Source organism: Agrilus planipennis, unplaced genomic scaffold, assembly GCF_000699045.2.
Source record: "Agrilus planipennis isolate EAB-ADULT unplaced genomic scaffold, Apla_2.0 scaffold45, whole genome shotgun sequence".
Classification (NCBI taxonomy): Eukaryota; Metazoa; Arthropoda; class Insecta; order Coleoptera; family Buprestidae; genus Agrilus; species Agrilus planipennis.
This window is the reverse complement of record NW_020438890.1, coordinates 1,517,146-1,533,810: the sequence shown is the minus strand read 5'-3', so window position 1 is coordinate 1,533,810 and position 16,665 is coordinate 1,517,146. Positions and strand designations below refer to the sequence as shown.

At 35.3% G+C, this 16,665-nt stretch overlaps 2 protein-coding genes across 4 annotated transcripts in view; one reads left to right on the top strand and one right to left on the bottom strand.

Moving 5' to 3' along the window:
- Window positions 1–6,404, top strand: part of LOC108735329 (ataxin-10) — a 15,179-nt gene extending 8,775 nt beyond the window's left edge. For all 3 annotated transcript variants that reach the window (XM_018467250.2, XM_018467249.2, XM_018467248.1), the window contains exon 4: window positions 6,134–6,404. In XM_018467250.2, coding sequence (XP_018322752.1) covers window positions 6,134–6,333 — 200 coding nt within the window. In that variant the 3' untranslated portion in view covers window positions 6,334–6,404. The remainder of the gene's footprint in view (window positions 1–6,133) is intronic.
- A 7,251-nt stretch (window positions 6,405–13,655) lies between these two features.
- LOC112906837 lies at window positions 13,656–15,425 on the bottom strand. Its single transcript, XM_025981852.1, has 3 exons — window positions 15,218–15,425; window positions 13,774–14,956; window positions 13,656–13,724 (listed from the first exon to the last, which is right to left on the bottom strand). The coding sequence occupies exons 2-3, from the start codon at window positions 14,953–14,955 to the stop codon at window positions 13,656–13,658; spliced, it is 1,251 nt and encodes a 416-aa protein (XP_025837637.1). The 5' UTR covers window position 14,956; window positions 15,218–15,425.
- Between the last annotated feature and the right edge of the window lie 1,240 nt (window positions 15,426–16,665).

Here is a 16,665-nt window from a genome sequence, read left to right as displayed (position 1 = left end):
ATTTCAAAAAAGTAAAATATAAAATAACGGATAAATCCGACTAATGAGAATGGCACGGCAACGTGCCAAACAGAGATATGATTTTACGAAAGCAAGTAATTCTATAATGTTTATTGTTTTAAATATAAATATAAGTTGATAATGACATAAAGATTATCTTTATACAAGAATCTTAAAAAAGGGGAGAATTAAACTAAAATATTTTTGATTACCATAAAAAAAGCTGCATTAGACAATACACACTACGATGACACAGTTGCCATTTTTATTTCTGTGAGCCTTTTTTCAAAAGTATTAATAGTACATTATAATTTTTTCTTTAGTTTTGTCTTCCGATATAGGTACCTAAATTTTGGCTTTATTTAAGAAAGTAGTTCCGATTGTTTTAATGTCTCCCAGATGTATTGTACAGAAAACAAGTCCACGTATAGAATTTGTTCTAGACAAGGTTTTATTGGGTAAGTAGGTAGGTCTAGTCAATATGAATTTTTTAGAGAAAACAAATGAATAAAATGCAAAATAATAATACTTAGGTACTATACTTACTTCTACCAAACTCCTATTACTACTATCTTCTTTTATACCTTTTTATAATAAACATCAAAGCTTTTATGCAAAAATTAACAGTAAGGACTTATAGTAATTAATTTATATATTAGTTTTTTATTTTGCAATAAGACTAATTTTGACTGACCTTTTATACCATTTCTTTTTTTACTCAACTGATAAAGTAATAGGAGTAAAATATGTAGTATTAATACATTCAAATAGCAGTAATTAATCAAAATTAATTTACGCTAGATTTAAATAAAAAATACCGAAATTATTTAATATGCTTAAGCATTATTAATATTTACTTATTAAACTAATAACGTAGGTACCATTGCAGCTTTATTCAGTTCATTCCTGTACGAATGTGGGTACTCATTAGTATTAAAATAGTTCATAATCTTAAATGCATCAACTTGTGATATATTAATAAGAGCAACTTAATAAACCCAACTTTATTGTTGGCTAAACATTTTTTCTCAGATTACCACACTATCTGAACGGCTAGTAGCGGTCACGGTATATCTCCGAGTCTAGAGTTGCGTATAGTGACGTCAATAGCCGCCGCATCGTGTTTGCGATTAATACAAATTTCAATCTCTTATATCTCAAAAACTAAAATAGCCTTTTATATCAAATTTTAAGGGCTTAATGAAAATATTGAGTACTACACAAAATCGTATAAAAACCAAAAAAACAAATTTTTCGGAATAAGCCCATTATATCAAAAACTACTAATCGCAGGTATATAAGTTGGTTATCAAAATTACCTTAAAATTTTGTTTCATTCGAATTTATCGTAAAAAATACCATTCTATTTAAAATAACAAAGTTGGCATCAACTTCCGGTATAACCGGCAATGGCCGACAGGTGAAATTATTTTAGTTAAAAGAAAACCCCTACTGCCAAATTTTCAGATCTCTTACACACTTAGTATCCCAAAAACGTTTAATATACCACTCACTAGCATCGTATTTCACATTATTTCTCCATGTACGGATGCACGCCCGCCGCTCTCCGCGCTATATCTCGGAAACGGTAGGTGATACAGAAAAATGTTTGAAATAAAAATTGTAGACAATTTTATGACCGACAAATTTCATAATAACATTAATTGGCGTATTTCTCATAGAAAACGAGATAATTGCGAAAAACTAATTTTCGTGACCTTTAACCTTGAATAACTTGTGACACAGACACGTGATTGTATGAGACTTTTCTACCAGTCATTAGAACACCAAAACATAGGTTTATGCAAATTTACAGGTTATTCGCTTCCATTCCGAGGTTTGGCCCTTTTTTCGTCTTATTTGACTGTACTAGAAACTATTAATACAAAGTAATCAATTACGATCAAAGTACTTCTTTTGATAAATAGAACTAGCCATATCCCGTCAGAATTTTGACCTCCACTCCCTCCAACCAAGTTGTTTTTTAGTGTTTTCCAATGTATTCCTCATTTCTCCGACTCATATTCTTTTCCCCCTCCAAGTTTATCTTGGAAAAATAATGTTTATCCACTCCGATGCCATGCTACGCGGACCAAAATTTTTGTATGTCAACCTTTTTATTAATTTTTATCAAACTAAACTAGAAGGATGCCACATTTGCCTATGCTCGCTGTACTTGGAAATGTGTTATTTTGCGTCCGTAATGAGGGCGGATCTTACAAATGACGCCTATCGTCGTCAAGAATACCATTAACTCGTTATTAATTAAGGTAAAATAGTTGTAATTTACATTAAAGTGAAGCCACTCATGAAGTTTCGAGGTTAGCAATTTGGAGAAAATAAAAAAAAGCTTGGGTGTTTCATTCCCACCAGCCTATAATGCTGGTGGGCGGGCAGTCTCTCCTGACTAAGCCAAGGTAGGGCGGAAGACCCTGTTCAGCCTCCTTTCGGGAATCGTGGGAATGGGTGGGGGGGTGATTTGGGTGAGAAAGATGAGACGGATGAAATGAAGACAGAAGAGAATGAAAGATTATCTGTGGAATATTACAGCATTTGCCTTAGTGATCCAAGGAATCCACAGAAACCAAGACAAACGGACCCGGGATCGAACCGGCGTCCTCCTGAATGCTAAGTAATAGTCTAAACCTATAGGGCATGTCGCTCGGTGAAAAAATGACTGTACCGTAGATTAATAGGAAAACTGAACTATATGACTGGCGTATGTTTATCAAACCGCGGCCTAATCTTTTGCTCTTATCGTCAGTGTTATGCACTTTTAGTTCATTAAACATTGTGCCCTAAAATTTACTAATCGTAAATCATGTAATAATAGAATCTTCTTTTGAACCAGTTCAGTTTATATTTTTTTCGGCTTGCATGCGATATTCAATACAATAATAAAGAAATACAACGTGTAATTATACAACACGCCACTAAAGTAGAACTTCTTCAAACACACAAGCATACCGAGATAGGGGTTAAGGAATTGGCGTCAGTGACGTCGTTTCGACTGTAGAGTGTAGGCACACGTACGCAAACACATATACATGCCGGAGTTGCCTGTAACGAACGTTGCATTGAAGCGCGCTCACGGCTCAAGCGATCTTCACTACGAACTCGACTACGTGGCCGAGTAGAGGTGGGGACATCCGTTCCATGATTTCGTTACCCTACTTACCCTACCGTAAAGAAGTTTCACTTCAAAAAGAAATGTTTACAAAATTTCTTTATAAATTTCACCTAGTTGGTGTAGAAAATCAAGAGTAACAAATAGTGACATAAAAATTTCAGTTGATCCCCTATACCCTCGTTTCTATTTATATTTATCAAGTTAGCCTCTCAAAGGACTACCGTCAAGTTTCTTTGTTCAATTTTGTTAGAATTTTAATTTTCTATTCTTGTATACTTTAGACTTCGGTTAGTGTCATGATATAACTAAAAACTGCTAAAAACGTGTTATTAACTGTAAATACCCTGTTTCAAAAAAATTGTGGTAACATCTTTTCATACGTTTATCATTGTCAATTCAAATAAATCGATTGCGAAGTCCTTAAAAAATACGTATTACAACAGCGATTTAGGCTGCTTTTATGAAATTGTAGCTTCTCATTTCTTGGTGTTGACTGAGTCGTCAATTTTGTAAATAGAAAATTCATGTAGTTTTCTGTAATAAATTTAGACTGTTATTTTCGTAAGGCCGTTACAGCAGTGGTAGGTAGACTGTGTGTGCGCAACGTTTTTGTACCGCGATGACGGATATTAGGCCTTCATATCCTAAATGTTTGACCTTCATAAACTAAATATACTGTCACCTGTAGGCAACCCAACATACACAGTAACAAAGAAGACCGGTTTTTCTAGATGTCACATTCTGGATCTTTTTAGAACACGTCCAACCCCTATAAATAGCTGCCGTGAGGTCGAAAGAGTTACTTCGAGTTTTAGCAACGAGGCGATATAAAGCAAAATTATAAGAGCGAAGAAGTGATAAGTGTATGATATGGTAGTGAAATAGAAACTAATTAATTATAGTGGTGTTAATCAGAGAGTAAATAATAAGTCAATAGTGAGAAAGGTGTTTGATCACGCAACGTTTGGTGTCAGGTGTGGTTGAAGATGATTGAAGAAGAGGGAGGAAGTATTTTCCCAAATAATCTCAATAAATCATATATTGTTGAAAAGAGAGAAGAACGAATCTAACGTCAAAATTTCATCCAATAAGTCATACATTATTCGAAAGCTAGCGAAGAAAGAAGAATGATTTTTCCAAATTCGAAGAATTTCACAGAAATTTCTACAAGAAATTGAAATATTTCGTGCTTCTTACAACCACAGGTACCAAAGCAAAATAGAGCAACAAATAATGGCTTTAATGGCAATGATGGTAGAAATGATAAAAATGGAAAATGGTCAAGAAGTAGAACAAGAAGAAATGAAACAGAAAATGGAAGCACTAGAGGAAGCTGAACGATGTAACGAAGGACAGTTACCTATTACTCCGAATCGACAACACTAGACAGTCTAGCTGGAGTTAAATAGTTCTCTACTTTCGATTTGAAAAGTGGATACTGGTAAGTGGATGGGCATTTGTAGGATATGGAGAAGATTGCTCAATATACTGCCTATTGGATTATGCAATGCAGCTGCTATATTCGAAAAATTCATGGACACTATTGCAAGGACTAAACTGGAAAATCTGTTTGGTTTACTTAGGCGACATCATCATACTAACAAGAACATTCGACGACCACTTCTGAAACCTGACTAAAGTCTTCAAGAAATTAACAGTCTCAAAATTGAAGTTAAGTACCGAAAAATGCATCCTGTTCAATAGAGAAGTGAAGTAGCTAGGCTATGTCATAACACCGAAAGGAATCAAGACCGACCCCGACAAAACAGATGCCGTACGAACTTGGTCCACCAAAACATCGTTATGAACTTCTGGAACTTTACTCCTACTATTGAAGATTCATAAGGGGATATATAACCCGACTACTACACAGATTTACAGAAGATGGAGTTTCATTCTAATTCCCGAATACCAAAAAGTATTTGACAACTTGAAGATTACATTTTCTGGAGCTCCAATTTTAACATCCCCACAGCTCAGCCAATCCTTCACCGTTGATGCCGACGCTACTAATGTAGGACTTGGTAGTGAGTTATCCCAAGTTCAAGACGGAAAGGAAAAATAAATTGGGTACCGCAATTCAAGAATCGAGAAGGGCAAATTGCACAACAGGTAAATAATACGGTAAGGTAGATGCACTATCTTGGAGATCATGCGTGAAAAACTGTAAACGTTGTTCATCAGCGGAAAAGAAAAAAAAACTGGCATCAATCTGTTGTAATCTAATCACCGTTCAGCCTGAGGGATCCTAGAAAAGTATAGAATTAATCGAAGAACAGACGAATCATGATGATTTTGGTGGATATCCCTTACTTTGGACCAGGGCGCTTTAAGAAGAATGTAGGAGAGTCCAGTTGCAACCAAAAACAAACTTCTGATGGTACTTCCCAAGAACAAAGTTTCAGAAGTCAGAAGATGAGAAGTTGCCGAAAAGCTTGTCAATGACAGGATTAGCCGATATGGAGTACCACTGGAATTACATTCCAACCAAGGCAGGAACTTCGTGTCGGCTTTGTTCAAGAAGGTCACTGAACTAATGGACATTACAAAAACGAGGACTATGTCCTTACATTCGCAGTCTGATGATCGATTGAACGATTTAACGCTACTCTGAGAACCAATTTAAGAAGTTCGTCAACGAGCACCAAACTGACTAGCATTCGGGAAGACACCGATTCGATTCCAGATCCGTCTGACCTGGTTCAAGCTTTTCGGTGATTTCCTTGGATTACTTAGGCAAATGCAGGGGGTGGTAATTAATATTCTATAAATAAATCTTTCACTCTTCTGTCTTCATTTCGTCCGTGTCATCTTTAAGAGTTGTAAAAATAGAGGCATGCAAAAGAAAATTTAAATACTATGCAACTTTTGACTTTTTAAATATTTTAAACATTCTTTTGTACATAATCTTAAAAAAAAACAAATTGTCGCGTTTATTTATCCACTTTATATCGTAATTAGCTTCATAAGTTTTATTTTTGCTATTTTCTTTAACATATTTAGTTATAATTCAATGGGTTATATTTGCAATTCACAATTTGTGTGAAAATAATCTCGAAAATCAAAAGATAATCGCTTCTTTAAATAAACAAGGAGTTGTGGATTCAGAAGTACTGCAAGAAGTAGGAGTAATGCTACATAATGATGGAGAAAGTACATTGCACATTGCTCCTCTGGAGGAGTTACAGAAAAGGGCCAAATAGATGATTGTTAATAATTCTTATGAAATGTTTTTGAAACAAATTTTTGTGTAAAATAAAATTATTGTATTCGATTTGTTTTTAATTATTTACGTTACATTTAATGAATTTTATATGAATTATTAGTTAACGACTACTCACTTCACATGGATGTTTGATGGCCAATGGTTGACCTTCAAACCAATACACACATCACACTGAGCAAATCGTGAACAATATAGATTTCAAATTTTAGAATGTTAGTCAAATTATAATTCCACCTCTCATACATAATTCTCGAGCATTCTAGAACATTCTCTACTTTTCAGGTCCGGTTCATTCTAATAAATTCTAACTAGTTCGCTCCAGATCATTCTAGCCAAGGACAATGTTAGGAACATTTAATAACGTTTTAATGCATTCTAACTTATTCCAAACGGGTGTTTAGTGGCACAAACCCAAACAGGAGAAATTTCGGACATTAAAGCAAATTCCAAACATTTTTCAAAAAAACTGGTCGAAATAATTAATTAGGTTGTTAAAGGTGCATGTTTGGAGCACGGCGTTGTACGGGTGCGAAACATGGGTAGTGGGCGCGGCGGAAAAAGAAAGGTTAGAGGCGTTCGAAATGTGGTGTTATAGGCGAATGATGAGGATAACGTTGGTAGAAAAGGTTAGAAATGAAGAGGTATTAGAAGGAATAGGAGAACAGAGGACTCTATGGAAGTCAATAAAAAATAGGCGACATAGGCTGGTAGGACATCTTCTCAGGCATGAAGGTCTAGTCAGAGACATATTAGAGGCAGAAACAGGAGTTAAGAGGGGTGGAGGTGGACCTAGATTAGATTACTGTTCGCAAATAGTTAAAGAAGTGGGTTGTTCTAGTTTTAGGGAAATGCGAAGTTTAGCTCAGGATAGGAAAGAGTGGAGGTACGTGTCCAACCAGTCTTAGGACTGACGACCTTATGATTATGATGATCTTATACATCGCCACATCTACGAATAGCAACAATAATAGTGCACAATGGAAGACTCGACGCTACTACCACATGCAAATGGTTTGCAGTTGTGACGTTATTGTTTCTGAAGAGTCTATGAATAAAAGAGTGTGTTATGATAGATGCGAAACATGCAAAAGAAAAGATAAAAAAGTACGCTCTTCTGTTCTATACGTGAACATCTTCAATCATTCAGTCATTAGTCGGAGAAACGTAATTGATCATTTAGCGGCACAGATGGAAACACAAATCAATCTAAAGTTCCTGTAAATAATCAAACTCAGTAAGTAATGTGGAAAATTTATCGTGAAATTAAGCTTTATTAAACTAATAATATTGTTAAAACGATTATTACATAATATCAGTTACAGAAAGCTCACTCAATTGCCTAACGCAAAAAATGTTATTCAGCTGATCTTGTGATATGTCATCCTTAAATATGTTTTTAAGCTATGCAGAGTAGAAAAACTCATTTCATTCGAACAAGATGAGCGAATGAACGAATTCTGATATAAGCCTTCTAATTTGTTCGTATTTTTTTAAAAAATCCACAACTTTCTTTAGGCTGTTTATTTGTTCATTTTGTCTTTGTCCCCGTCATTCATAAATCTGACTATCAAAATCGTCCTTATAAAACAAAACTACAGCATTTACGTCTACACATTCGCCCACTGCAAATCATTCTAATAATTTAAAAAAATGGGTTGAATCATTTTCTAATATACTTTTTAGGGATGAAACAAGATGGTCAAACATTTTAAAAAGCTATTTTCTGAAAGAAAAAGAATTTCTTTTTTGGTGCAATTTATTAAATATAGTTGCTTAAATATATAAAATAATATCTTCTAAAAACCCATAATAACTTTTTGAAGCATAGAATATAGCGATTTTCATGTATATTCAGACACAAAAGTTCATAACTCGGAAAATTCTACCTTTATAAAAGAAAAAAACCTCAGGCGTATATATCGAGATTAAATTAAAGAATATAAAAACTGGTTCCAGTAAAAAAAGTTTTTTTTGTCATTTGTTTAAGCAATCGTGATTTAAACAATACCCGATCGGGTTACCGCTGAGTTCAGGATAATCTTCCGAACAAAATTGCGCAAAAAAAAAATGAAAATCCTTCGATACATACGTTAATAAAATGGAGTTGATTTATTTTAAGAAATTGGGAAAGAGGTATATAAGTAAGGTAAAATGTATAAGCGGCACTTATAAAATATCTAAGGTCTAAAAACACGAGTGAGGGTTACATTTAGTAGACACTAAATAATACAAAACAATAAAAAAATATTAACCAAAAGTAAAAGGGCTGTACATTTTGGCGTGTGGTAGTACCTACTCTATACTATAGGAGTTTACATCTATGAAACCTAATTGAAAACGTGTAGGTAATCTACGTTCATAATTTTATTGTGCCTAACTAAATTATTAGTTTGATATTACTATTGATTCTTCGAGATCAATTCTTGTATCCAATTATCGCGTCATCAAGCGAATACATAATGAAAGATAAAGTGAACTGTGACTTAAAAATAGCAGATGCGTATCTGGTCGCAGTTGGCAAGGGACAGGTAATACACTAACTTGCTTTTCTTGGTGAAGGAGGCGGGTATACAACAAGTAGCGTGGTGACACCGCAGCTTTGTTTTATTATGACAAACTGTTTAATTATTTCTCACGTTGTACTACGGGCAGATAACGATGCTGTGAAAAGTTGCGAAGATAATGAGTGTCACATCCGTAGGAGTATCTTCAGATTATTATTGGAACATATTGACTGGCTGTGGGTGTTCGCCAACCTGTGAACGTTATTTCAACCAACAACAAAGTTAAAACAGTACAGGGTGTTTCTAAAATAAGTAGCAGGTTTTCCGGAGATAATAAGGCATTATTGGGATCCGTCAAACGGGAGGAGCCTAAAAACATGGCGCCGATTAGGGAAAATTTATCGTAGTTCCTATAGTGTACCGTGCAATTTCCAAGTTTTTAAATTACGATAAAAAGATAAGTATTGACACAATATGTGATTGGGCTGACACAAAGCCTCGGAAAGGAAATTTCGTTGAAGGTGAGCGTGTCTTTAATGCCAATCACATTATAAACTTCGGAAATCACAAATCCGGAAGCTAGCCTTTAAATTCCGTCAAGTTTACTGTCTACTTTTTACAAACTTCGGATTTAAAAAGTGATTCACGTTATATAATTGGTGGGGTGATTCTGAGTGATTTAAGCAATATCATATCAATGACTTGCACGTGCAAAGCCGATTTAAGAGAACGTTGCAAACACATTATTGCAACTTTGTTGTATTGCAGCAGGTAGGTTCTTAACCTCAAAATACTTATATCGTATCATTGGAATTGTGTTAAATCAATTACACAGGAATAAATAAATTCTCACTTTATAATTTTAGTATGATTCTAGTTTTAAATATTAAGGTTATGGCTGATGGTAAATACTTGCTGAAATATAATCATGTGCATTAAAATGACGTGAACAAATTTTTATTTCGGAATTCACTTCTTTGATACCTACTGCTTTCATCCAAGCTTCTATTAGTTTACTTTTTTCTCTAATTTTCCGAATATATTTTTTACATATATAAAACGGTTAGTTTTTATTGGAACGTAGTTAATGTAGGTGAAGAGTGAAGATCTATGTCTGAAGTGCTTTTGCAGCTTTTCACTGAACATATTAACTTTTTATTTGATTTAACTTTAGAAGAAAACTTCGTCGACTGCATCATCAAAAAAATTTTTACTTTTTTAACGTGTTTTATTATTTTATAAACAATTTTACAATTTGCGTGCACAGTTCCTATGCAAATTTTTCCCTCATTCGAGTTATAAATTTTGCCACCAGATGGTGTATGCCCATTTGACGGATCCCAATAAGATAAAAAAATTAAGAAAATCTTTGGTGGTCCAAAAGTTCACCATCTTCGAGGAAAACGTATTTGAAAGTTTAAGCAAAAGCCAGTCCGGCCCTTATAGGATTACGCAGAGAAATAGGACGTAGCTATGCTGCATTCGATCATTTTTTCTTAACTTGGTTGGTAGGTAGTTAAAATTTTTCATTTTCATAGAAAGTAATTTTCAAGTAGTAAATTAAAGCCTGTAAATAAACATACAATGTGTTTGTGCGTCCTGATCATCTTCTACTACCTCTCGTAAAAGGAAAATCGTGAAGAATTTTAATCACTAAAAATCGTTTATAAAGGGGGTAGCTTTTGTGACGTAATATTTGTTAAGGGGATCGCTGAAAGAGTGATTTAGCGTAACAAAGAGGGGGGGATGAGACCGAAAAGATAAAATTTTGAGAGTCGTATTTTATGGACGGTCCGTATGCCATCTGAATCTAAGAAAAAAAATGTCAAAAAAAAAATAGGAGAAAAGCGCCAGAAAAATTTCTTCTCAGAGAAGAGCCTCGCTCAGAAGATAATTTTCAGAAAATTATTTTAAACGAGACTATGTATTACTTCTTTACTACTGTTGATGATGATGAAATGTCGCAATTCGCTCGATGATTAAGCCAGAGAAAAAAGTGTACTGCAAATAAATACATAGGTATAAAAGAAATAAATCAAGGCTAATAGATTGGTAAAGGCTTAGACATGAATCAGGACAGAATTAGTTAAATCAAAACTGTTTTATAGCCAGCCTTATTCTTTTAGAATTGTTTGGTGAAATTTAAGCAGTATTAGATCCTGCGTATTGCCCAGGTCATATGTTTAGGGTAAGGTACAGTTTTTAGGTACAATATTTCAAAACGTTAATTTACCATCTACCTACCACCTAAAAATAACTTAACAACCGAATGATGAGAATTTGCAGTGCCATTGAACGTGCCGACGCGAATGATTTGGACGCACTTAACATTGATATGTAAGGTAGGTAAAGTAGTTAGCCGTAGTGAGTGAATCAGTGCAGTTAGAAATGTAAAAAGCGTTCTATACTACAAAAAGTTCTTTATCAGTTTTAAATCCCGACACAGAAGAAAGGTATTTCGGATTTAATTAGTTTCTCAGATTAATTTTTGAAACCATACGCTTTTTTATTTCCTTCTATTACAATATGTAATAACTTCAAACCTTTAGTTTGGTGGTAATTTTAAATATACTACCAAATGGCATGGAGACATCAATAGTGGGTCAAGCGAGAAAATTAATTTATGATAAACAAAACGTTTGCATTGGCCGACAAACGGGGACATTTAAACAAATGATAACTTGTAATAACTTCAAAACTTTCGTTAGGTAGTAATTTTAAATGCACTGCAAATTGGCATGGAGACATCAACGGTGGGCCAAGCGAGAAAATTAATTTACCATGAACACAAAGTTTGCACTGGTCAACACACGGAGACATTTAAACAAATGATATTTGTAAAAACTTAAAACGTTTATTTAGGTGGCAATTTTAAACGCATTTCAAAATGGCATGGAGATATCAAAGGTGGGCCAAGCGAGAAAATTAATGTATTATTAGAGGAGAAGGTCTAAATATGGGCTACGTCTTTTATTTTCTCAAAAATTTTGGAAAATAAAAATAATATTTTACATTATATCCCAAAAATATTGTAAAATGATACATTTTTATTGATTTGATGTGATTAACATGAAATTAAACAAAANCACGCGCCGAAGAATGACCTTGAAAGACTTCTTCAGCGCCCGCCGCCATCTCTTCACACGAAACAATGGTAAGAACTGGATGGACGTGCCATCCACTGTCGCAGCTCCGACATAGCTATACTACTAGCATTAATACAACAAACAACAGTGGTGTTAGTTCCACGTTCTGCGCTAGTTATTACGCCAACTTGCTTCCTACCAGTAGTAGCCAATATCTTCTGGGGTTTTTGTACAGTAGACAGGCTTGATTCGTCAGTATTATAAATTCTGTGTGGCCCAATGTTCTCAGATTCCAGCAGATGTCCGTAAATCTCAAAAAACTTATTGACTTGAGGTCGATTAAAAGCCTGAGCACGAACAGCTGAAGTAGCTTCTGGTTTGCGTAAAGAAATATCTTTATTTCGTCTCAAAAACCCTTCTAACCATTCTTGTCCAGCTTTTTGTTTTTGCGGGTTAAATTTGTGTGCAAAACCGTTTTTTTCAGCCAACTCAAAAGCTAATTCTTGAAAAGACGTTCGCGTCAGTCCAAACAAACGAGATTCAAGTAATTTCAAATGCTCAACTAATTTTCTTTCCACATCAGGTGTAAAAGTAGCTTTCCAACATCCTAGACCCTTTGCAGAGGACTCCAAAGTTTTGTTACTNTTAAACAAATGATAACTTGTAATAACTTCAAAACTTTCGTTAGGTAGTAATTTTAAATGCACTGCAAATTGGCATGGAGACATCAACGGTGGGCCAAGCGAGAAAATTAATTTACCATGAACACAAAGTTTGCACTGGTCAACACACGGAGACATTTAAACAAATGATATTTGTAAAAACTTAAAACGTTTATTTAGGTGGCAATTTTAAACGCATTTCAAAATGGCATGGAGATATCAAAGGTGGGCCAAGCGAGAAAATTAATGTATTATTAGAGGAGAAGGTCTAAATATGGGCTACGTCTTTTATTTTCTCAAAAATTTTGGAAAATAAAAATAATATTTTACATTATATCCCAAAAATATTGTAAAATGATACATTTTTATTGATTTGATGTGATTAACATGAAATTAAACAAAACAGCTTTTTTACTTTTTACACATAATGAAATCTACAAAATTACCAAATTATTACTTAAGGTCCAAATATGAGCTAGCTTATTTCTAAAATTTTATCTTTCAGAAACTAAATTATTGAAGACAAATTTAATCATGGAAAAATTTATTTACAAAAATCGCATATGTAGACTTCTTTTTCTGCACCTGCACATTCACTGTGTGCCCATAATAAACACTGAAAACACTTTACCCAAACCTCTCCTTGGGTATCTTCAGAATAAAGTCTGCTGCAAAATAGACACTCTGCATCTTCAGTGTCAGGTTGTTCTTCAAAGTCAACGTCGCTGTCATCATCGTCATTTACGAGTGGCACAATAGCAGTTTCGTCTTCTGAATCTGAGCTCGAACAGTCTTTACGACTTCGTGGCAGCTGTTTTTTTGGGAAGCGTTTCTTTTTTGCTTGTTTCTGAGCAACATTTTTTTTTCGTTTGAGTTTTGGTTTTTTTGCATTGAATGATGAAATTGATACGTTTAACTCATTTCTATAAGGTGAACTGGTGATGATAGCTGTTCCTGCTGCTTTGCGGCCACGATTACCGATTTTTTTCTTAATAGCTGGCAACGCCGATAAATCAAAAGGGCTCACATCATACGAAGTACTAGCCCTTACACTTGTGCATAAGATACTGGCCGGTGGTGTCTGATCAACATAGGCTGCTGTGCTGCAGGTTTTTTCTGCATCCACCGAAGAACTTACAAAATCAATGTCTGAAAAAAGGTTTACATTCAAAGGATACAATCCCGTAGCCCTGAACCCATTGACAGCTATTTCTCCTGTTTGAACTTTCAAATAAGCTTTGCCAAATAACTCCATTATGTCGTAAGGAGTTAATGGCCGGCCAGAGTGTCGAAGCCACTGCCTTACTTCCTCGCTGTAGTATTCTTTGAGAGGTCCCATGAATGTTTTGTCCAAAGGCTGTAATTTATGTGTTGAGTGAGGAGGAAAGCAAACAATGGTGACATGGTTTTCTCTAGCCAAATTAATAACATCTATGTTTCTAACATGACTGTAATGACCGTCCAAACCAAGCAAAACTGGTGACTCTTTAGTTGGTTTCGTATGGCTTATGAAATGAGAAAACCACTCTGTAAAAATATTGCTTTGAACCCAACCAGAGGGATGAGCACGGCCAATAGAACCTGGAGGACTTCCTTTCATTAAAGTTTGCGTCATGTTGGTTCGAGGAAAAATAATTAAGGGTGGTACATAATCGCCACCAGCACTCATACAGGCAATGATTGTAATCGTTGAACCTCTTTCAGCGGATGTTATTGCTGCTATTTGCCGCTTTCCTTTTCGTCCGATCACATGCGGTATCTTGCTTTGAACTATTGACAGGCCTGTTTCATGGACGTTATAGACGCGATTGGCAGTAAAATTATGCTTTTCGTAAGCTGTTTCAAGCAAATCAAAATACTTTTTTACGTTTTCTTTATTAAAACCAAGAGCTCTCGCATAAGAAGTTCCACATGGTTTACGGATAGATAAGCGATCTTTATGGCGGTTTAGAAAAAGATCAGTCCATGCTCTTCCAGCCTCATTAGATTTAAAAGGAGTTTGAATGTTATTGCGTTGAGCGAGTTGAAATGCCACCCGCCTCAAGTCCTGAATAGTGCATCCAAAAAATTTCTGTTCCATAACTAAAAGGTACGTAACAAGTTCTTCCTCCATTTTATCTGGCAGAAACGTTTTTCTACCTAATTTTGAGCGTGCTACTTGAGCAGGAGATAGATTTTCCTTTTTAGACAGCCGTTGAACTGTGCTACGAGGTACGTGGAAAGTCTTTGCCGCTTTTAAAGTGCCCATTTTGTTTTCTCTTACCGCTGTCACAGCTTTTTCCATATCTTCCGGGTTCCAAAACTGTCTTTTTCCTTGAGGAACATATTTTGGTGTTTTTCTCGGCATTCTAAAATGAAAAACATATAGTTTAGCAGATCGTAAAGTTTTGGTCTAAATATGAGCTATAGCTCATATTTAGACCGATTACTATAGCTCATATTTAGACCACCGGCAATTTGACAAATAAATAAAAACATAAACTCTAAAAACCTAAAAAGTAAGCAAAATACCATGAAAACACAACAATTAGTACTTCAATTAGACGTCATGTTAATTCAAATTCTATTTCAATATGTACCGATTAAGTAAAAATCAATTTTTTACATACCTGATAAATATTTGCACTGAACAATGTTGCAAAAAAACAACTTTTTCCACTTTTAAAAATAAACACGTGAACAAATATGGCTGCAAGGCACACTAACGTTAGAATACTTATAGACGAAATAGTTAGCGGTGTTGACGCTAGACGGGGGTGCATACATGAAGAGATTTCAGGAGTAGCCCATAATTGGACCAGTGCTCATATTTGGACCTTCTCCTCTAACCTACCACCGATAGAATTTTGCGATAAACATAACTTAACCGTCGCAAATACTTTATTCAAACATTACGTTAAGAGGTGCTATACGTGGAAGTTGCCAGGTGAATTAGGGCAATATCAGTTAGATTAAATACTTGTTAGGCAAAGATTTAAAAATCAAGTGAAGGACTTTAGGAGTTATCAAGGAGCAGATATAGATAGCGATAATAACTTAATGGTTATGAAGTCCAATCTTAAATTGAAAATTCTGAAAAAGAGGAAAGGTAGGGAACGTCTTGACTTAGGGCTAAAATGTAACAAAAGCGTGATAGGCTAGGTACAAGGACAGACGAAATACTAAAGGCGGTGGGAGAAACAAATGACAGGGATATAGAGACATAGAGAAGAAAAGTAGGGAAAGAGCGAATATGATAGGATTCGAAAAATTAGGAGAATTTTAGGTATCTAGGAATTTAGATAAGTCAGGACGGAAGGAGTAGTAGGGATGTAAATCAGAGGATAGTGCAGGGTCTAGTCACTTTCAATAAAAAANGAGTACTACAATTATCAATTTTAATCTTTAATGGAAAAATATAAAATTAATCACTATAGCAGTTACTCAGTGAGAAAAGCGTCCATTGTTGAACGTGTAATTAGAACAGTAAAAACTAAAGCACTATATTATATAGGCTCATATCGGTTGATAGATGTAATTGATGATGACCGCGTTCACCCCGTTCAATTCCGTCGGGACCCATTATCCGCGAAGAAGACGACCCCGGTTGTATTTCCGCTTCCCCAACTTCGCCTCGTCAATCTTCACTATCTTCCCCGGTCCACGTAATTGTTCCGATGGACGATGCACCCAGTCGATAAGAACCACCCTTATGAACGAGAACCAATCCACCACAGTTCTCGTTGAAACGCCAGTCTCTCGATGGGCATAATCGACTCGGGAGGCATTTCGGGAAAGATAAATGGTTACCAACGTGCACGCCTGAACAATGGGTATTCGCGAATGATTGCATTGTCAGCGGCGGTTCCCTTTGTACGACAGGCGTCGGCAGTCGTATCGCCACTGGTTCCCAACTTGTTTTAAGTTCAATCTTTTGTTGCACTTTGCGCACAGAGTATGGCACGACACAACTCCGTGTTTTATTAAAAATTCAAGTAATGCATTTTTTCGTCAATCAGTCGCATGAATTCCGTATCTGACAATTGGCACTTGCTGCATGTATTGAAACTGCACGAGT

Coding starts and splice junctions, on each gene's coding strand:
- LOC112906837 (XM_025981852.1), bottom strand. CDS start 14,955: ATGCCGAGAAAAACACCAAAATATGTTCCTCAAGGAAAAAGACAGTTT. Junction 13,725..13,773: donor CGGGATTGTATCCTTTGAAT/GTAAACCTTTTT, acceptor CGGTGGATGCAG/AAAAAACCTGCAGCACAGCA.